This window comes from Stenella coeruleoalba (assembly GCF_951394435.1).
Source record: "Stenella coeruleoalba genome assembly, chromosome: 19".
Lineage (NCBI taxonomy): Eukaryota > Metazoa > Chordata > Mammalia > Artiodactyla > Delphinidae > Stenella > Stenella coeruleoalba.
This window is the reverse complement of record NC_137165.1, coordinates 47,104,899-47,126,512: the sequence shown is the minus strand read 5'-3', so window position 1 is coordinate 47,126,512 and position 21,614 is coordinate 47,104,899. Positions and strand designations below refer to the sequence as shown.

The following is a 21,614-nucleotide window of genomic DNA, read 5'->3' as shown; positions in this document are numbered from 1 at the left end:
ATCCTCGAAATTAACGGTTAACCTAGAGGAAAGCCATGTTACCAAAAGCACGGAGACGACGATATAGGTCCTTCTGTTAGGGTCAACGTGGGTTTATTGCTAAAAAGATCCAGTGGGTAGCTTTAGGTTTAACTTTGGCTCACCAACCTTAATACTTCCTTTCAGTGATGGCTAGAAGTAAGACCTGAATGTCTTCCCAGCAGCTCTGGTGTGTGTTTTTTGCAAGAAGAGAAAAGGTCTTTATGAGACTGCATTTAAATACTGATTATTAAAGTGAGGCTTTAATTGGTGTTAATGCCTTATGTCTAAAATGTAAGACTGAACTAGAATTTTCCTGGGGCAGGATAACGAGTGGTATTTTTAGGACTAATACATTGAAAACTGGTTCAGGCTCTAGTAATTGAACAGTTTTCAATAGCATGATTAGTCAAATTCATTATGACTTTTAACTTACAAGAAGCTTTTGGGGTAGGTTGGAGTATTTATTACATTTTCTGTTCAGTGTCTAACGTGGGCCTTTTATTTTGTAAACACTTAAATGATTGTGGGGCTGTGGAAAATATTTAACTCTTTACCTTTTGAAGTAAGTTTTAAAAGACAGTCCACTTTTTAGCATGTGTGTTGTGTCCAGCCTGTGGTTGTCTTAACTAATAAATGTGATTTTTCTCCCCGTTCTCTCTTTTATTTATTTGCGTTTAGGCCTCTCGTGTGTTTCCGGGGTGTGGAAAACACACATAAATGTTACCCAGCTTCGCAGTTAATATAATTGCTTTCCAGCAATACCGTTTTACTAGCATCTTTTTTTTAAACAAATTTTCACATGTTCTGTATGGAATGATTTTTTGAATGTGTCCAACACCACCTTAAATGGGATGAATTTTAACTTCCTATATTCTGTTCATTGCTAAGCTGCTACCCTTTACATAAACTGTCTCTTCCAACTGTTAAAATGGAGCTGTAAAGCCAGAAGTCTGCTCCGTAGTCCTGGATCTCCGTTTTAAGCAGGTTTTCTCAAGTTATTTTTGAAGGGCCTTTTAGGAAGGGTACTGTGGTAGAACAACTCTGTACACGGGTGGTTCGTTGTCAGTGTGCTTCCACGTTAACCTGGAGAGTTTAAATATTGCTGGGCCCTTTTCAGCAGCTTGTTTTTTAAGCAACGTTTCCAGGTGATGCAGGTGCTGCTGGCCCAGGGCATCCCTTTTAACACCAATATGTAAAAGGACTATACTCCTTCCCCGTCACAACCTCAACGGGCACTCCCAGGAGAGGGCAGGCAGGACAGCATTTTACTAGAGATGAACGCAAGGCGTGGGTCTCTAAACTACCATTAAGGAGTACAGTTGTAAAGAGGGGAACCAAGATTTATTTTTGTGAACCCTTAAGGCTGAGAAGGTGTACTTAAGTGGTAGTTTGTAGAATACCGAAGTAGTTTTACTTTTTTTTTTGGCGGTACGCGGGCCTCTCACTGTTGTGGCCTCTCCCGTTGCGGAGCACAGGCTCCGGACGCGCAGGCTCAGCGGCCATGGCTCACGGGCCTAGCCGCTTCGCGGCATGTGGGCTCTTCCCGGACCGGGGCACGAACCCGTGTCCCCTGCATCGGCAGGCGGACTCTCAACCACAGCGTCACCAGGGAAGGCCACCGAAATAGTCTGTTTCATTTGCGGAAAAAAAAAAAAAAGGGAAGGTAAAGCTGACTCAATAGTGGCAACAGCGGGATAGTGAAAAGTAGATGGGAATGATCTTTATCGGTGTTGAAGACAAAAAGAACAAGTAGAGCCGGACGTGACGGATGTAAGAGACAGGAAGCCTAATAACTTCGCCTTGGCGAGTGGGATAGGCACGCGGCGGTGGCGGCAGCGGCCGGAACGCAGTGACGTACTTCCGTTGGTGGGATTGGCCGCGCGCACGCTCACTTCCGTCGCGCCTGCGCAGGTGGCCCCCTACTCCCGGTTGTGGCGGGTTTTCGGGGCCCATATTACACATATGTTAGCCTTTCATAGGAGACTGTGCACTTTTATTCCTGAGGGCGATGCGCTGTGGTGCAGCCGTCAGGGCCGGCCAGAAAGTCTGCAGGTGCCTGCTGTCTGGGTTTAGTCGAGTAGATGGGAGGCAGTTGACGGAAGGGAGCGGCTCCTTTGTAGGGCCCTTGAGGTCGCACGGGGAGCTGCCCCCGGTGAGCGAGCTGAGAGAAGGCCCCGAGTCTGGCGGCGAGGAGAGCGAGGTGCTGGTTGAGATCTGTCAGAAAAGGCGTTTCCTCAGTGGCACCAAGCGACAGCTTAGTCGAGATTCTCTTCTGAGCGGGTGCCACCCCGGCCTTGGCCCCTTGGGTATAGAGTTGCGGAAGAACCTGGCGGCGGAATGGTGGTCCGCGGTGGTGGTGTTCAGGGAGCAGGTCTTCCCGGTAGACGCCCTCTACCATGAACCAGGCCCTTCGCTGCCCGGGGACAGTGCCTTCAAGTTAGTTTCTGCAGAAACGCTACGCGAAATCTTGCAAGACAAAGAGCTGAGTAAGGAACAGCTAGGAGCATTTCTTGAGAACTTACTGAAAACTTCTGGGAAACTACGGGAGAACCTTCTTCACGGTATGCTTCACGATTTCATGCTTCAAAATAGGTGTCGGGGTGGAAAGGCAGACTCGCTCGATTTCCCAGATTGCAGCTGGCCCTGTATTCACATGGAAAGGAAATTATCTGGTTCTCAGTCTTCTTGAAGCAGTTGGGTTTGTTGACAGTGTTGCTGCCTTGGAGAAAACTGGTTCATGGGATCGTTATTGTTCCTTAAAGAATCCGGCCCGGGGCTTCCCTGGTGGCGCAGTGGTTGAGAGTCCGCCTGCCGATGCAGGGGACACGGGTTCGTGCCCCGGTCTGGGAGGATCCCACATGCCGCGGAGCGGCTGGGTCCGTGAGCCATGGCCGCTGAGCCTGCGCGTCCGGGGCCTGTGCTCCGCAATGGGAGAGGCCGCAGCGGTGAGAGGCCCGCGTACCGCAAAAAAAAAAAAAAAAAAAAAGAATCCGGCCCAAGGCTCTAATAAAGCTCTCAGTTTCACAAGGCAACCCTAGAATTTTGGAGTTTATTGAGCGGCCCTAGAATTAGGACCTAAATTAAATCGTGTGTTTGAATCATTGGTTCATTGTTACTGAAATATTTATAAGTACTTCCATAGTTTTCTTTTTTTTACACACTATAGGCTAATCGAGAGCTTGTTTTTTTAGAGCAACAAGAAAATGCCCTCCCCCAGTTTTTCTTACCGAAAACTGATCTACACAATCTGTTGTTTGAAGAGCCCTTAAGGTAATTTTTGAATTGGCAGAATAATAGGACTAATCAAGTTTTATAAGCGATTCTTGAGTGAATACACAGAAATTTGTAGGGCACAATATGCCTTCAAAGTCAAATAGATCATGATAGCAGAGATTCTGGAAAAAAAAATTTAGAATTTTTACAGGACAGACTTGCTGCCACAGCATCTCATCTTTGCAAAATGCTATTCTTACCATTTTTTATTAAGTGGTACTAGGAAGTAATTTAAAATAACCAGTGTCCATGGTTCTCTGAAAATTGATACCTATATTGTAAACTTTTAAAGATTTCCTTAATAAAATAAAGCAAACTTAAACTGGTGGGTAAACGTGACAATTTTGATTTGTACTACTTTAATTATTCTATGATGATTTTACTTTGGGGAAGTTAAATCACTGCTCATTACCATGTCCCAAAACAAATAAATCTTTTCTTCCCTATTAGAAAATGAAACATAGCTCTCTTAGATTCATCAAAGCATTTATTGATGTGCCAGACATTTTCTTGCCTTTAGAAACTTAAATCCACTTACTTGCCAAATTTTTGGTTGTCTAGTGTTTTTAGCTTCTGAGTACCAGTTTGCCATTTCTTTCCATGCCCAGTGCCCTTACCCTCTTTATTTCATGTTTGAGCTATTGTGGTAGCCTCTACTTATGAACGGTTTTTAAAATTTCTCAGCCATTTTTTCTCCAAATATTGTTACTGCCCCATTCTTTCTTCTGTCCTTCTGTGATTAATTACACATATGTTAGACTCACCCCCCAGCATCTTGTTATCAGCTTTCTTGAACACATTAATTACACTTAAAAGTCTATATCTGATAACTCAGATATGTCGGTTTCTGTTATCTGTCTTACTCTGGGCTTTTGGTCATTTGGACTTTCGATTTTCTAGGTACTTTGTGTGTTAATTGTAGAGATAAATTGAGGCTCTGGGTGGCATTGTTTTCTTCTACCTGGGAGGGTTTACTTTTGCTTTTGGCAGGCAGCTAGGGCATATCTTCTTAATACAATCCGGGATTAAGTGTATTGAGGCTGGATTTCAGTCTTTTTGCTTCACCTCTGCTCCTAGAGTGTAGCCCTTTGAGTGTACGTAGTGAAAGGCTGGGGTGTTTTCCAGAGCCCCTCCTCCTTAAGAGCCTCGAACTACAATTTTGGGGCTTCCTAGCCCCATACAATGTCAGGAAGCTCTGCTCAGCATTTCAGCTTCTTAGTTCTCCTACTTCAGATTGGAAAAGCAGCACTAAATGTTGGGTTCACCTCTGTTCTTACATTCTCTCCAAATCTTGGACCCTCAAGTCCTTACTGCCTTGACAGCTCTCCTGTGTCTTTAAACAGATTCTTTTTTTCAGTTTCTTGACCAGTTTTTCTTGTTATCAACAAGCTTGTCTACTATTACCAGAAGTGGAAATCTCAAATCAAGTAACTTTTGAACACAGTGTTATCATTTAGTGGGATATAATCTAAGTGCATAAAGAACTACAAAGAAATCTTGAACTTTATTGTATTGATTTATTGTAAGTAGAAATGTTGGGATTATAATTCTGAAGCTGTTTCACATATAGGATAAAGCAAATAGACCAATGGCTAGATTTATTAGGAACCAAGATTTTCACTGAAAGAGAAAAGATGTACAACAAGGCAAGGATAAACTTTATAATGTTACATTTGAATTGACTATCAGTGTGAATTCATGATTTTTTAAAAATACAAATTTCCTAACTTTCTTCATTGAAGGGGCCTAGAAGCGATGACAATAGCAATGAACACACCTAGTACCCAGAATTTGGTTTCTAAAGGAACCAGTGCTTGGAGAAATGGCTCATTCCAGGTATGGGGCAGGGCAGTACAAAGTGTCTTTGGCACAGTTTATGGTGCTAGAAAGCAAAGAATTACTAGAAGACTAGTGGGTTTATGTTAAAAGGACATAGATGCTGGCTTGAAGGAGACTCCCACTGGCTAAGTTTGGGACAAATTGAACATTAAAATAAATATTGATGGTAATGGGATCAGAACACATTAAATAAAATTAAAAATCTAATCCACAGTGTTAAACAAAAAATTAAGTAATTGAGGCTGCTGGTAGAAAGAGTAGTTGGAAAGAGTTTGTCTTTGTAGGAGCTATGCAATAAATGTAGAAGGAAAGGTAGGATAGAAAAATCACCTTTTTATGATTTTGTAATCCTCGGTATAATAATTCAAGCAGGGGTTCATCAACAGATTCTAAAATATCGGGTGTGGGACTTCCCAGGTGGTGCAGCGGTTAAGAATCCGCCTGCCAATGCAGGGGACACGGGTTCGAGCCCTGGTCCGGGAAGATCCCACATGCCACAGAGCGACTAAGCCCATGAGCCACAACTACTGAAGCCCGTGCGCCTAGAGCCCATGCTCTGCAACAAGAGAAGCCACTGCAATGAGAAGCCCGCGCACCGCAACAAGAGCAACCCCCTCTCGCCACGACTAGAGAAAGCCCGCATGCAGCAACGAAGACCCAACGCAGCCAAAAATTAATTAATTAATTAAAAGAAAACGATTGCCCCTTTGTTAAAAAATAAATAAAATAAAATATTGGGTGGAAGATTGTTGGGGAGCAGGATAATGTTGGGGAAAGGATATTCACTACCTTAACTTGGTAATCAAATCTGGTTTCATTAAAAGTGGGATTATTTGATACTGTGTTACTCCTGTTAGGATGCAACAGCACATATACATCAACTATGTAGTATTTATTCCTGCTAAAAATGATTAACCCAAATTAAATAAGGAAAAATTCAGACAAATCTAATGTGAGATAATCTATGACTGGCCTGTTCTCAAATTAAAAATTGATATCATTAAAAGCAAAGTTAGAGAGGGAGAAGTCAGGGGAAATATTCTAGTTTCAGAGTGATTTAAGAGACCTAATAAAATGCAGTGAGTTAACCTTAATTAGGGAGAAAGAGAGCAGCAGTAAATGGCTTTTGGGGTGACAATTCGAGAAAATAGAATATTGACCATAAGTTAGGTGAAATTATGATATTATGATTAATTTAATGGTGTAATAGTGGTATACAGTGAATATTTTTAATTTTAGGAGGTACATGCTAAAATGTTTTGGGGTGAACAAGAAAGAAAATAAATGTGGCAGAATGTTGACAATTGGTGAATCTAGGTTAAGGGTTTACAGATGTTTATTGTACTGTTCTTTCACCTTTCTTGTAGATTTGAAAATCTTCATACTAAAAAGTTGGGGGAAACTACCTAAAATTAAGTGGTAATCAATTAAGATCTGCCTTAGTAGCTCCATGCTACTGTACTTACTGCTGTGTTAGCATTATATTATTAATTTGTCTATAAATTGACCAAAATTATTTGGGTTTATAAAATAGGTTTATATAGTGATTGATTTATCTTTTGACAGGTGCCTTGGAGCATTATGTTAATTACCTGGATCTGCTAAACAAGAGGCTACCTTTTGGCCTTGCTCAGATTGGAGTGTGTTTTCATCCTGTTTCTGATACTAAGCAGACACCTGATGGTGTTAAAAGGTACACAAAAAAATGGAAATAACTTGACCTTGTATTTAAACAGTCACTTTCACTTTGGGATAGATTATATGATTTTCAAATAAGTGATTATCTGATATTTCTGATATCCAAAGAATCGGTGAAAAGACTGAAGCTTCACTGGTATGGTTTACCTCAGCAAGAACTGCAAGCCAGTGGCTTGATTTCTGGTTACGTCATCGACTCCTGTGGTGGAGAAAGGTACTACAATAATTACCCTTAATTTAATAATGATTAGGCAAATTGTCTTAGTGTGTCAGAGGTAATACTTCTCTACAATAAATGAAATTTATTTTGATGTAGCAATGTTATATTTATAAGAGACAGCTATAATAAATTAACAACTACATATAAAAACTCTTTGTAATAATTTTCATTGTTCCATAAAACAAAGTTACTTTAGTAAAGACGTCTGTTGATGTCTTGCTCAGAAACTTTTGTTGGTAAGACTTTACATTCTAGGTAAAGTTCAAATCCCTCACCTGGCATTCCTGATTGGTGTAGAGTTGGACCCTTGCCCACTCTTACAGCTTTAGCTTTTTTTTTTAAAAAAGATCTTTATTGGAGTATAATTGCTTCACAATACTGTGTTAGTTTTGCTTCCAACCTCCATGAACTCTCCATATTAGTCAAATGGTCCTGTAATTTACAGTCAAGTTTCAGTGTAAGCCTAAGAGAAAAGAGTTGAAGTAAGCATTTTTGTCATGCCATTGTCTTATTTCTCTAACTCTCAAAATCTCCAAACACCCATGTAAACTAAATGGAATGATCACAAATAAGGAAGGATGAGAACGGTGAGTATGTGATACTTTCTTCTTTATCCCACTTAGTTCATGGTTCCTTCCCTTCTTATTAATTGACCACAGAAATGCTAGATAGCATCAACAGTTTTTCTCTGTAATTCTTTCAGATTAAAAAACACTATTTGTAACAGTATATTCACTCATATTTAATTAAACTTAACAATTTTTTATTTGGGACTTGACCAGTTTCATTCAGTTGCTGGGGGCAACTTTACTTTTTAATATTTATTTTAATAAGTTAATAAGACAAACTTTCTTTTCCAGTTTGCTGTGAGTCCATCTAACTTCAGCAGCAGTGATTGTCAGGATGAAGCGGGCCGAAAAGGAAACAAACTTTACTACAATTTTCCGTGGGGAAAGGAGCCAATAGAAACCCTGTGGAATCTAGGAGATCATGAACTTTTACGCATGTATCCTGAAAATGTAGCTCAATTACATGTATGTTTTACCTTGCGCGCCTATGTATCCTTTACCCAGATTCTCTAACTGTGATCATTTCTGAACCATTTGAGAATAAGCTGTAGACATGGTGCCCCATGACGTCTTAATACTTCAGTATGCATTTCTCAAATACAGGGACTCACCTGTATAACCACAATGCAATCATTATGATCAGGAAAGTAACAGTAATCTGCTATTATTCTCAAATCCACAGAACCCTTCAGATGTAACCAATTATTCTAATCTGCCCTTTATAGGTCCAGGATCCAATCTAGGATCCTGTATTTCATGTAGTTGTCATGTGTCCTTAGTTTCCTTCAAATAGTTCCTTTTATTTTTCCTTGTCTTTCATGACCTTGACAGTTTTGAAGAGTACAGACCGGTTACTTTGTAGAATGTCCCCTGGTTTGAGTTTCTTTCATGTTTCCTCATGATTTATGTATTTTTGCTAAGAATGCCACAGAAATGGTGCTACCCTCTCTCAGTGCATCATATTGGCTTGTTACTGGTGATGTTAACTTTTATCGCTTGGTTAAGATGATGCTTCCAGGTTTCTCCAGTGTAAAGTTGATAAGTATTTTGTACTTATTAATTGATGAGTAATTAATAAGCCTTTTGTGGGCAGATACTTTGACTATGTAAATAACCTGTTTCTCACCAGATTCTGGCCTACTGGTTGCAACATCCATTGATAATTCTTGCCCAAATTGATTATTACTATGAGGGTTGCCAAATGGTAATTTTAAAAATTTCATCAGTCTATCTAGACTTCCTGATCAATTTGTATTCTGATTCTGTAAGTGAAAAATGTAATTTTAAGAGGTAGTTCTGCTAAATGATGCTTTATTTTTGTTCTCCTTTTCTGTGAAGGGCAGAGATGGACGGAAAAATGTGGTTCCTTCTGTTTTATCCATAAATGGAGATCTAGACCGAGGCATGCTGGCATATCTCTACGATTCTTTCCAGCTAACAGAGAACTCCTTTACAAGAAAGAAAGATCTTCATAGAAAGGTGCTTTGATATTTCAGAGATAGACTTGGGAAATTAAAAATATAAATTTCTCTCCCTTTTTTTATGTTAGTGTACTTGGTTTCTAATATAAACTCTGAATAATAATTTTTTTAGTGCAAGTTATTTATTTTTCAGGTTTTTTTAGAATCTGCCCGCAGGAATAATAAGCAGGTTCTCACAGAATAGAAGAAGGAATCCCTCTTGGGTAATCCCAAAGGCGTTTCTGTTTGAACTTGGGCAGCTGGACAGCTGTCTCTGATTCTTAGCCCCTGAGCCTTTTCACTTATGGCTTCTGCTTGTATCAGAAGCTGAGTGTTAAGTAGGAGTAAGTAAAACAGGCCAGCAAGACTTGTGGTATTAACCTCTCTGCTTCTCGTCTGACCCCAAGTGGCTGATCACTGGATCACAGGAACTAGACATGGGTCTGGGTCAAGGGAAAGGCTTATTTTAGGATGTGCAATTTGAGCATTTTTATGGGCTGAAAATCAAGAGAGAGGAGGGGTTGAAGAAATAGGAGAGAAATGAAGTACCTAATGGAGCAAGATTTTAGAAGAAACAGGAAGGACCAAGACAGAATCAAGAACACAAGTTGGGGGGTTTTGTCTTGAAAAGGGAGTTATTTTTTGAAACAGCAGGGTGGAAAGAAACAATTGTATAGATATAAATAGGCTACTAGAGCTGGTTAGCCCTTGAAGGAAGTTTTGCTCATATCCTCTATTTTCTTGGGGAATTAGTAAGCAAGATTATTAGCTTAAAATGTGGAGGAGTAGGGGTTTAAGTGGCAAGAGTTTAGAATACTCATATTTCCCTTGAATGGGAAAGGGAGCTTCCCCAAAATCAAAAGTTTTCACGTGTTGAGTGCTCAACTGGGATTAGACACCATGAGTTTGTAGCACCACTCTGCCTAGTTAGTGATTTATTATGCAGTGCTTGTTTAGCCTGATGTGGCCATTTATAGAATTGTTTGGGATTTATAGGGTGTGTGTAGCAGACAAACAAGGGGGATCCTTTCTTTTCTTTCTCTTACATACTGCACATCCAAACCATCAGCAAAACCTCTTTGATTCTGTCTTCAAAATATATCCTGAATCTGACGGTTTCTTAGCACCTCCCCTGTTCGCAGTCTGATCTAAGCCACCATCATCCCCACCTCCCTGCACTGAGTGGCCCTTTTAAAAGGTACGCGTTACTTTGTTCCTCTGCTCTAAACACTCCAATAAGCTCCTCCTCTCACTCAGAGGAAAAGCCAAAGCCCCTAAAATGTTTTACAAAGCATTATCCCTTTTGACCTTCAACTCCTCTCCACCTTACTCAGTCTGCTCCAGCAGCACAGACCTATTGTTGTTTCTAGAACATGCCCAGTGTGTGCTCCCAGCTCAAGAGCCTTGTCATTAATGCTCCCCTTTGTCTGAGTGCTCTTCCTCCAAGTCCACGTCTCGTCCCTCCATCCCCTTTCAAGTCTGCTCACATGTCACCTCAGAAAGGAGACTTTCTCTTACCCCCTTATTTATTTATTTATTTTTAATGGTCCCATTGTAGTTTTTTTTTTTTTTTTGGCTGCACCGTGCGGCATGTGGGATCTCAGTTCCCTCACCAGAGACCTCGCCCCCTGCAGTGGAAGCGTGGAGTCCTAACCACTGGACCGCCAGGGAATTCCCTCTTACCACTTTATTTAAAATAGCAAACAACCCTCCACCAGCCCACCCCTTGCCAGCACTTCCTATCTTCTTTTTTTTTCAATGCTTAACCACCTTCAAATATATTATTTACTTATCTATTTTGTTATCTGCTTCTCTGCATTATGAGGGACAGGATTTTTGTCCCCACCACCTAGAATTATTTCTCGTACCAAGTAGCCATTCACATGTTTGTTGAATGGCTGAATGAATACACAGAGTGATGGGTTTTGGCAAGAGAAAGTCCAAGTGATAAGCCACATGGCTCAGGCTGGGTAGGGAAGGCAGTGATGCCAGAAAGGGGCATTTCAACTGAGAGAAAATGGATTTGTCAGAAAATGGGAGAATATCAAGTGAACTTATTTCTGTAGAATGCCTGAATGGAGAAATCTATGAGCAGCTGAATAAAGATGGTTGATACATCATTGTGTGATATTTTTTATGACCTCAGCTAGCTTCCATTTTCACACAGAAAATTTTAACTGCTTAAACAGCTTCATGTTAATTAGTGCTTGTCCTTTAAATTGTTTTAGGTGCTTAAACTTCACCCTTGTTTAGCCCCTATTAAGGTTGCTTTGGATGTGGGAAGAGGCCCAACAGTGGAACTAAGACAGGTGGGTTAAATAAGTTTTAATGTCATGATTTCAATTATAACTGTTATTCCAAGTAAATGAGTAGTTTGCCATCTAAAGTTTTATTTTGATTCATTTTTTAAAAAATTCTAATTAAATAATGAACTGTGAACATATTTTAATTAAATAATGAAATTTTTATTCAATGAAAAAAATCCATTTTTAATGAATTTTTAAATTTTTAATTAAATCATTCATTAATGAATTTTAATTAAATAATAATAAATACTACAGTTAATTACAGATAATTTGAAGTATATTATATTAAAGAAGCTGAATACAGTTCAGTGGGCCTTGCTGTTAATGTCATGCCCAGTCATAGTTGCATTTTTTTAAATGAGTATGCATAATTTTGGCAATCAAAATATTTGTACAGACGTCTAGTGAATTATTTCTTACCCTCTTCCCTTTTTAACTTAACACTTTTGATACTTTTTGGTATAAGCACAAGTTCTAGATCTGTAATCTTATTTTTCTAATCTATCTGGTCAAATTAAATACTGTTAAGAAAAACCAGGACCACTTCAGCAGTCATTTCTGTTTGGGTATCTCAGACCCATCCAGGGACCTGAGTGAGGATACTAGAAAGATTGACCTGGCTTTCCCGGGCTCCTGTGCAGGGGTCTGGGAAGGTGGGGATAATGAGCTCAGGGAAAGGGAAGAGAATGGCTTAATTTCCACATTTCCCCCAGGATTGCAGGAGGCTCCACAACACCCTGGTAGGTACCAAGTTCCTAGGGATTTTTTTGCTTGAAGGACAAAGAACTCTGCTTTGTAGATTTTCATCATTACCATTGCAGGCCTTTTGTTTTGTTTTGTTTTTGTTTGTAAGCATATTAGTAGTATTTTGTGCCTTGGGTGTTTTACCAAAAGAGTAGTGTCTTATTCTCTTTTTAACACTTTTCCCCTCAGCAGTATGACAAAGAGAATCCTTACGTATGTAACTTTCTGGGCTATGAAACAGGTTTTGTGGGTTATTTCCCCATGTCTTCACGTGCGCTTTATCATGCTTAGAACTTTTTCTCTCCTTTTCTACCTTCTGTTAGAGCACATTTTCTGCTGGCAACCAAAACTAAACTTACTAAAACTCATATTTATTTTTCCCTGATAATTTCTTAGGTTTATTAATATCTATATTCTCATCTATCCCCAAAATATCCTGTACCTTAACACCCATTTACTTCGCTGTGGTCTTTCCCTGGGAACTTGTTAGAAATGCAAATTCTTGCCAGACCTGCTGAATCAGAAACTCTGGGGGGCGAGGCTGAGCCATCTGTGTTTTGCAAGCCCTCCAGGTGATTCTGGTGTTTAAGTTTGAGAAACAGTGCTCTAGCTCAGGCACACACCCCTACCCCATCCCACCATCCTCCCCCTCTCCCTCCCCATGGGGACATTTGGTAATATCTGGGGACATTTTGGGGGACATTTTTGGTTGTCAGAAGGTGGGGAAGGGTGGTCCGGACATCTAATGGAGACCAGGGATGCTGCTAAACATCCTATATCAGCAGTGCCAATGAGAGAAATTCTGCTTTAGAATTTTAGTTCTAGATTGTTAAGGGAGTTTTAAATTTTTCTTTTTCTTGCTTCACCATTTTTAAGAAAACAGTAAAGTGTACTATGTCATTTACTCATCATTACTTCTGTATTTCCAATCAGGCTTTTGTCTCCAGCATTCCACTGAAACTAATCAATCATTCTTTTCTTCTTGAAACATTTTCTTTAGTTGGCTTCAGGAACACCACTCTCTGGGTTTTCTTCATACTTTTCTGGCTCCTTCTCCTTAGTTTCCTTTAATGGCTCTCCCTTCTCTTCCTTACATCGTATTATAACCCTTAGGCTCAGTTCTCAAGTCTCAGATAAGTTTAGAGTTAACTTAGCCCTTTGGACTGTTTTTTTCTGATAGAATCTGTTTTGCTTTTGTTTATTTGTGTTATGAATGATGATAATAAAAATTCTTATATTTGGTATAAAAATTTCAGATTTGCATTTAGTATTCAGCTTTGCAGTGTTTAAGTTCTTCAGAAGAAGTATACAATTTATAAGTATACAATATATAAAATTATCAACAATATTATCATGTAATTAAAGGGATTTATGCCCACTTTAAAGAGTGAAAAAGATGATTGGTGGTTTCATAAAAATAGGGTAATAACTCTAGCTACTTTTCTTTCTTTCATATTCAGAGTTTTTGTATTTTTCCCCAGGTTTGTCAAGGGCTATTTAATGAATTATTAGAAAATGGAATATCTGTGTGGCCTGGTTATTTGGAAACTGTGCCATCCTCATTGGAACAACTTTATTCAAAGTAAGAATGTTGTTTTTTCTTGCTTAAAAAATGTATTCAGAGTTTTTGATTATACGATGTTTCTTTATAACAGATTTCTTCTAAATATCTATATATACTATAATTCAAAATTATTCCTAACTTTCCTATTTACAGAACCACATACCCTTAGTTAATTGGTACAGCAGGAAACAATACTCATCAGGTATATATAAGTGCAAACTATGTGAAACTTTAAGACTTAATACCATGAAGTATGTGTACCTGAGTTTATCAGTTTATCAGGGATGGAATTATTTATATTAGACACATTTGTTGAATCAGGACTGGGGGAACATGAGTGGAGTGCCTTTTCCTTGCTGGCCTTGTTCATTCTCAGGCTGAGTGGAAGGTAATTCTATTCCAGAGAACAGAGAACTAGTTTTCTCGGTGATCTGCACCTCTGTTTACCTGATTGCTCAAGACTGAAACCTGGATATTGTCCTTCACTCCTCCCTCTTCCTTACTGTTAGAGTCTAGTCCATCACTAACTCTTGTCTTCCTCCTAAATGTATCTCACATCCACATCTCCCCATTAAGATCACCAGTATCTCTTGACTGGATTATTGAAATAATCTCCTAACTGATCTCCTGTCTCTAGTCTTACCCCCTGCTATTTTCATTAACTTCTGTTTTTTAATAAAATAATTCATTTTTCCCTACTTTGGGTTTATTTTGTTATTTTTTTAGCTTTTTGTGTTGAATACATATCTTTTAGGTGAAAAGTTGTGAAGCTTCGTGTTTTGCTCCTCAGTTCTGTAGTAACTTGTTAAAATATACCTTTCAGATGATGTCAGAAGAAAAATAAGTTTCTATAGATAAAGCAACTGATGGCTTTATCATATATAAAATGAAGGGGTGGTACTTGAACTTTCCAGTGTTCTCAGTTTCTAAAATCTTACCCTTTGAGTCATGTGGACAATATCAAGTTACAATTGTTCTTTACATGGTAAAGGCTTTATGTCCCAGGATAGTTTTTTCCCTTTGTCCCAGAATACTTTTCTCCAGATATTTATTAAGTACCCACTATATTTTTTGTTCTTTGATACAGCAATAAACAACACAGAAAAGTTTCCTGTTCTTAATGACACTTATTCTAGTGGGATAGAATAGACAACAGGCAAGTAGATAAATAAGATAATTTCTGGTGGAGTCCTAAAAGAAAAGAAACAATCAGATAGTATGACTGGGTAAACAGAAGGAAGGCCAGTGTGGAACATATTCAGTTATTGCTAAACTAGAAACTGTAAGTTAGTGTACTAAGGTATATATTTAGCATGGTTTTTGGTATAATTTGTTGTACACTAGATCTTAATATTATAGTAGTATTATAAGAGAGTTTTGTCTAAAATTATTTTCTCGGATTGTATCCAAATACCAAAAGGCTGAGGTTATTCTGAGGTTCATCCAGATCACACCAAATGGTGTGTTGAGGTACCAGTGTTTATTTCTTATATTTTCTTTTCTTTTATGACTTCCTAGCTATTACAATAAGTCAGAAACTTCCTGAAAATTTTACTTTGAAAATGATTCAGAAACTTGAAAAAAGTATTTTTGGGTTCAGTTCTCAAGCCCTGCCTTTGAGTTTTGTGACTCTTTTTTTCCTTTCTTTCTTTCTTAATTTTTTTATAGAAATTTAGTTGTTGTATACAGGAACTTTAGTTGCAGCATGTGGGATCTAGCTCCCTGACCAGAGATCGAACCTGGGCCCCCTGCATTGGGAGCTTGGAGCCTTAGCCACTGGACTACCAGGGAAGTCCCTGAGTTTTGTGACTCTTGAAGGTGGCATTGGCTCCTGAGTAATTAAAGCTGGTAATGTGGTGAATTTACAGTCTATATTTGTGCTCACATGTTTTGGTTAACTACCTTTTTTTCTTAGATATGATGAAATGAGTATCCTCTTCACAGTGTTGATTACTGAAGCTACTTTGGAGAATGGATTAATACATCTGAGAAGTAGAGACACCACAATGAAGGAAACGATGCATATATCCAAAGTAAAAGACTTTTTAACTAAATATATATCATCAGCTAAGAATGTATAGATTCTAATATTTGTGTAATAAATATTCTCCTTTCCTAATTTGGTTGTCTTATTTAACTGAGATTATTATTAGTGGTTTTTTTTGGTGCTTTTTTTGATTCAGTTTTTATTATATTTCTTGATGTATTTCATGGTATCAGGAATATGTTCAGCTATAAGAAACAAAAGGACTGCTATACTGGCTTAAGCAAATTGGAGTTTGTTTCTTTCATAACAAGAAATCGAGGGGGTAGACTGTCCAGAGCTGGTGTAATTGTTTCCTCTATAGTAGTTAGGGAGCAAGGCGCTTGCCTGTCTTTCCACCATCTTTAGTATATTGGCTTTTATCTTTATACTTGTTTCTTCTTGGTCACAAGATGGCGGATGTATTTCTAGCCTTCTCAGCCACATTCGAGTTAGGAAGAAAGTCAAAGAGATAAGAGCTAGCCAGCCAAGGCTCTTCTGTTTTTAATTAGGAAAGTAAAAGCTTTCCCAAACATCCCGGTCAGAAGACTTATTTACATTTTATTCTATTTATCAGAACTGAATCACATGGTCATTACTAGGCCAGTCATTGTCCAAGGGAATGAGAATATCGTGATTAATTTGGATCAAACACAATTTATCCCTTGGGGCAGTACTGTCTTGTCTTCTCTGAAATGGGTTTTGTTATCAGGAAAGAAGGGTCTTTATATACACTATCAAATATCAAAGATTAACCTAAAACTAAAATTTTAATAATGAGAACATTTATTGACTTTTGCAAAGCAAGCTAAAATAAATGTTAAATGGCATAATCTAATATTAGTGTATTTCATGTCTGATTCTAATAGATATGTTTATAAGAAATCTTTAAACTTTTGTGTGCTGATTATGTTTGTGTTAACTATGTTGTCATTACCAACCTGACAAAAATTCTGATACTTTGTGTAAAATGTCTTAAAAGCTTGGCTGGCTTATCTGAGTTGACTTTACTTAGTAGGTCTTTATTTTTTGGTTCTTATTTTTTGCTCTTGGGGAGAATTTCAAACACAAACATACACAGAATAGTATAATTAACCCCATGTACCTATCACCCAGCACCGACAACCATCAACCCTTGACCAGTCTTGCCTCATCCACCCCACATCGCCCTTCTACGTTATTTCGAAGCAGATCGCAGCTATCGGTTCATTTGTAAATATTTTAGTTCAGGATCTTTTGTTAAGTTAACCATTCTCACGCCTGAAAAAAATGAACAGTAGATGATAATAGGAATTATTGAGAATTTCCTTGGATGTGATAATGATATTATGGCTTTATTTTTCTTTTTAAAAAGTCATTGTCTGATAGAGACACATACTTAAATATTTTTGAGTAAAAATATATGATATCTGAGACTTGTTTTAAAATTTAGTTTTAAAAAGTGGTAGGGGCTTCCCTGGTGGCGCAGTGGTTGAGAGTCTGCCTGCCGACGCAGGGGACACGGGTTCGTGCCCCGGTCCGGGAAGATCCCGCATGCCGCGGAGCGGCTGGGCCCGTGAGCCATGGCCGCTGAGCCTGCGCGTCCGGAGCCTGTGCTCCGCAACGGGAGAGGCCACAACAGTGAGAGGCCCGCGTAACGCAAAAAAAAAAAAAAAAAAAAAGTGGTAGAATATGGAGGGAAAATAGGGATAGTGCTGAGTTGTTGAATTTGAGTGATGGGTACATGGGAGTTCATGTACTGCTTCTTTTTGTGTATGTTTGAAGATTTTAATAAGAAAAAGTTTTTAAAAACCAATTCTTTAATATCATATCCACTTAGTTTCCAGTTGTCTCACTGTTGGATCAGGATCCAAATAAGACCCATTTATTAAAGTTGGTTGTAGGTCTTTTAGTCTCTCTTATCCTTATACAATAGATTTGAGTTCTCTCTCACCTGCTCACACTCTTTTTTTTTTTTTTTCCCCCCAAGACATTTGAGTTGTTTGTTATGGTGTTTTCTACTGTTTGGATTTTGCTTATTGAATCCCCTTGGTGTAGTTTAACCTATTCCTCTCTATATATTTCCTATAGATTGGGAATTGAATCCAGAGGCTTGATCAGCTTCAAGTTCAGTTTGGCGGGGGGGGGCAAGATTATTTTATAGGCTGTATTCTCCCATCAGGGAGCAGTGACTGTTTGGCTGTTTCTCTTGGAGGAATGCTAGCAATCATTGGCCAGTGCCTAGATCAGTCAGTTCATTAGAGGTGGCAAAATGGTGATATTCTGATTCCATCTTCCTTCTTTATTTATTAGCTAGAATACTTATATAAAAGAAAATATCTCATCTGCTGTTTGCTTAGAGGTATGGGAAAGGTGGGAGAAATGCTAGATTTGTCCTGTTTAAAGTTACTCTTTTTCATGCACAAATTGTTCTGTCTTTGGCCAGTAGGAGCCTCTTCATGTTGGCCTCAAGTCCTTTTGGCACAACTTTAGTAGTCTTTGATAGCTTCCTTGGTATCTAATATGTAATATAGAGATTGTATAGTTTAGAGTTTCTCCAAGTAGCCCTGGTTCGTTTTACTGGAAAACTGTTTGGAGACTATACTCTGGGTGCCATCACGAACTCACCAATAATTGCAATTCAAATTCAGGACTGGTATATGTGTGTGTGGATTAGCTTTATTGAGATATGATTTACATACAGTAAATTTACCTATTTTAAATGTACAGATTATGAGTTCTGACAAATGTGTAACCACTACCACAATGATAATATAGAACATTTCCATCACCCCCCAAAAGTCCCCTCATGCCCCTTTAGGACTTAAGAGTTTTTACTTTAACCTCTTCTATCACACATCTGTATCTCCTCCCACATCAAGAACCCTGGGGCTTCCCTGGTGGCGCAGTGGTTGAGAGTCCGCCTGCTGATGCAGGGGACGCGGGTTTGTGCCCCAGTCAGGGAAGATCCCACATGCCGCGAAGTGGCTGGGCCTGTGAGCCATGGCCGCTGGGCCTGCGTGTCCAGAGCCTGTGCTCCGCAACGGGAGAGGCCACACCAGTGAGAGACCCGCGTACCGCAAAAAAAAAAAAAAAAAAAAAAAAAAAGAATCCCAATTCTCAAGAATACTGAGGGTGATAAAATTAGAATGCCATGACACACAACTGCTCATTTGCTTTATCTCACCTTAACCACAGAACTCTCAGTACTGCAATGCCTGTATTCCCACCATATGTCTACTTAAAAGTTTAAATTTCATTTTTGCAGTTTGGGGTCCAATATTTTGTTTTAATATAACTGAGAATAAAATGTTTTTAAAAATTATTTTTCTGAAGAAAATCTCAGTCCTGCCCACAGGTACCTTTATTTAGGTACTTTGTCTTCTTAGGGGCCTCAGCCTCACAGGAAGATTGTGTTCCTGGTCTCAGATCAGCTGACTGCACTAACTGGCAACATGGAATGTCTATACTGCAGTTGAGGTAAGTAATATTTATGGAGGATTATCCAGATCAGAAGTGTCTGACTGAAGTTACACATCAGAATCTCCTGTGGAGCTTTTAAAAATAAATACATTTGAGCCCTATCCCAGACAGACTTACTATTTCTCTTAACAGTGGGGCCCTCATAAGTATATTTTAAAATACTTACGGGTGGTTTCTGATGTTCACTCCTGTAGTAACCACTGTTAAATTTATCAGAGAGCTGCATACCTGGATGGTATTATTTTGACAAAACTTCCCTCCAGCCCAATTGCATTTAATAAATTTTGTTTTATCAAATACTCTTCTTAGGTATTACACCACACCAATATGTACTGAAAGATGTTATGAGAAATAGTTCTATAAAACTCATTCTTCATTTAGCCATAAGAATGTTCTTGAGGGCATTTGTTTGCTATGTACACCACGTCTTCCTGTGAGGAAGCATGGGAGAAATTTCTCTCAGATTTAAATGCCAGGGGTAGTTGTGCTTCTCCTAAAGACTGGCCTGTTATTATATGTGTTGTATATCTCTTCATTTTGTTTATTCACAAAGGCTTTTTGAGCATCCAAGTACCAGGAACTCTAGGTGCTGGGGATGTAGTGGTGAACAAAACAGACAAGGCCCTTCTAGGGGTGGGGAGGCGGGGACAGACAATAAGCAAGTAGGTGCATGGGCAATTTCAGGTAATTTCAGGTGTTGTAAAATAGGGCAGGATGGCGTGCTAGATCATGCCTGGGGTAGTGTGCTTTACATAGGCGATCAGGGGAGCCTCTGAGGACTGGCCTTCCAGCTGAGACTGAATGATGTGAAGGAGCCAGCTGTGGGAACATCTGGGGCAGCACATTCTAGGCAGAAGGGAGTAGCAAGTGCTAGGGCCCTTAGGAGGAAAATGGTGTAGAGTGAGCAAGGAACATAAAGCAGGCCAGAACAGAGGGGAGAAGGGGAGAAGGTGAGGTCAGAGAGGTGGTCAGGGCCCATGTTGCTTAGAGCCATGGGGGCCACAGCAAGGAATCTGGAAGCCACTAGGGCAGGAGGGGGCACAGTTTGAGCAGAGAAGGGACATACTGTTATTTTGAAAAGATCACTGGAGAGTGGAATGTTAGAGGAGCTCTGACAATGCCCAGGTGATGGTGGCCAGGACAAGAGAGGTAGCAATGCCCTTCCTGGACCTGGGAAGAGGAGCCCCCGCCCTTTAGAGGGTCCTGCTCTGGCCCTTCTCCAGCTGTGCCTTCCCCTGCATTATGTCTGAGGGGCCAAGGAGATGTGCTTGAAGGTCATTGTAATCCTTAGGTGTCTAATTGTCCTAACCTATAAGTTTATGTACTACCCGAAATCTCAGTTACTGTCTCTGGTTGTGTGTAATAAAGGTCAAAGACAAGGCACTAGCCCATGTCCCTCCAGGGCAGTAAGGGAGAAAGAAGGAGCTTCAGACATCACTGAACCACTGTTGATCACTCCTCTGGTTAAGTCTCCCCTTTACATCCTTCAGGAGAAGCAGCACTGAGAGAAGGCAGTCTCCTTAGGTTGTAATCTCCCAGCTCTGGGAGCAGAAGGGGCAGAAGGGACAAATGCTTGAGGGCAGCTGGTCAGAGCACACCTGTTTGCAGCTCTTCATCCCATCAAGGTTTTTGTGCTGCCCTGGTGTCACCTTGCAGATACTGCCTTTTCCTGGTTTCCTATTGGATTTTTGGCTTTTTTCTTAATTTGTGAGAACTCATTATATATTGTAGAACTTCATACTTTATGAAAGACATGGATTCAAAATACCCCCCCATTCTTTTGACTTAGTTTAAGATTTTTAAATGTAATTTTTAAATGTTTCATCTAACTAAATTTAACAATCATTTATGTCTTCTGGATTGTGAGTCATACCTAGAAAAGCCTTTCCCTCTTAAAGATTATTATAAAATTCCTCCTGTTTTCTTTTAGCACTTCTGTGGCTTCATTTTTAGGTATTTTAATATTTGAGCTAGCTGAATTAATTTTATTGCAAAGAATGAAGTGGAGTTCTAACTTGTTAAATATGTTCTCAAGTTTTTAAAGTGTATTGAATATTGCATCTTTTCCCCATTGACTTAAAATGCCATATTTTTCATATGCTAAACTCCTGTATGTATTTAGATCTATATCTGGACTTTCTGTCCTGTTACATTTACATATTTCTACTTCTCCAGCCATATACCCATACCACACTTTCAAAATCATGGTAACTTTATAATGTTTTCAGACCTCATAGACCTCTCTCTCTCACTCTGTGCCTCCCCCTGACACACACACACACACACACACACACACACACACACACACACACACACACACACATTTACTCATATGCTTCTTGAATCCTAGACCCTTCCTCTGTATTCAGTTTCCTTCTTCATCGAGTACACTGTGTAGTTCTTTCAGTGTGAATGTGATTGGGAAACCTCCTTCT

At 39.3% G+C, this 21,614-nt stretch overlaps 1 protein-coding gene across 5 annotated transcripts in view; it reads left to right on the top strand.

The window, feature by feature from the left end:
• The first annotated feature begins 1,633 nt into the window (after positions 1 to 1,633).
• The window catches only part of POLG2 (DNA polymerase gamma 2, accessory subunit), a 53,204-nt gene continuing 33,223 nt past the window's right edge, over positions 1,634 to 21,614 (top strand). For 2 of the 5 annotated variants that reach the window (XR_013825140.1, XM_079905981.1), the window contains exons 1-9: positions 1,634 to 2,582; positions 6,700 to 6,826; positions 6,940 to 7,045; positions 7,912 to 8,085; positions 8,959 to 9,099; positions 11,309 to 11,389; positions 13,612 to 13,712; positions 15,610 to 15,727; positions 19,086 to 19,176. Coding sequence is in view for 4 of the 5 variants with exons in the window: in XM_079905981.1 (XP_079762107.1) it covers positions 2,030 to 2,582; positions 6,700 to 6,826; positions 6,940 to 7,045; positions 7,912 to 8,085; positions 8,959 to 9,099; positions 11,309 to 11,389; positions 13,612 to 13,712; positions 15,610 to 15,727; positions 19,086 to 19,175 (1,491 nt within the window). In the remaining variant the exon portion in view is untranslated. Of the gene's footprint in view, positions 2,583 to 6,699; positions 6,827 to 6,939; positions 7,046 to 7,911; positions 8,086 to 8,958; positions 9,100 to 10,149; positions 10,509 to 11,308; positions 11,390 to 13,611; positions 13,713 to 15,609; positions 15,847 to 19,085; positions 19,314 to 21,614 lie in introns of those variants that run through there. The other 3 variants (XM_079905980.1, XM_079905982.1, XM_079905983.1) reach the window with 3 other exon arrangements.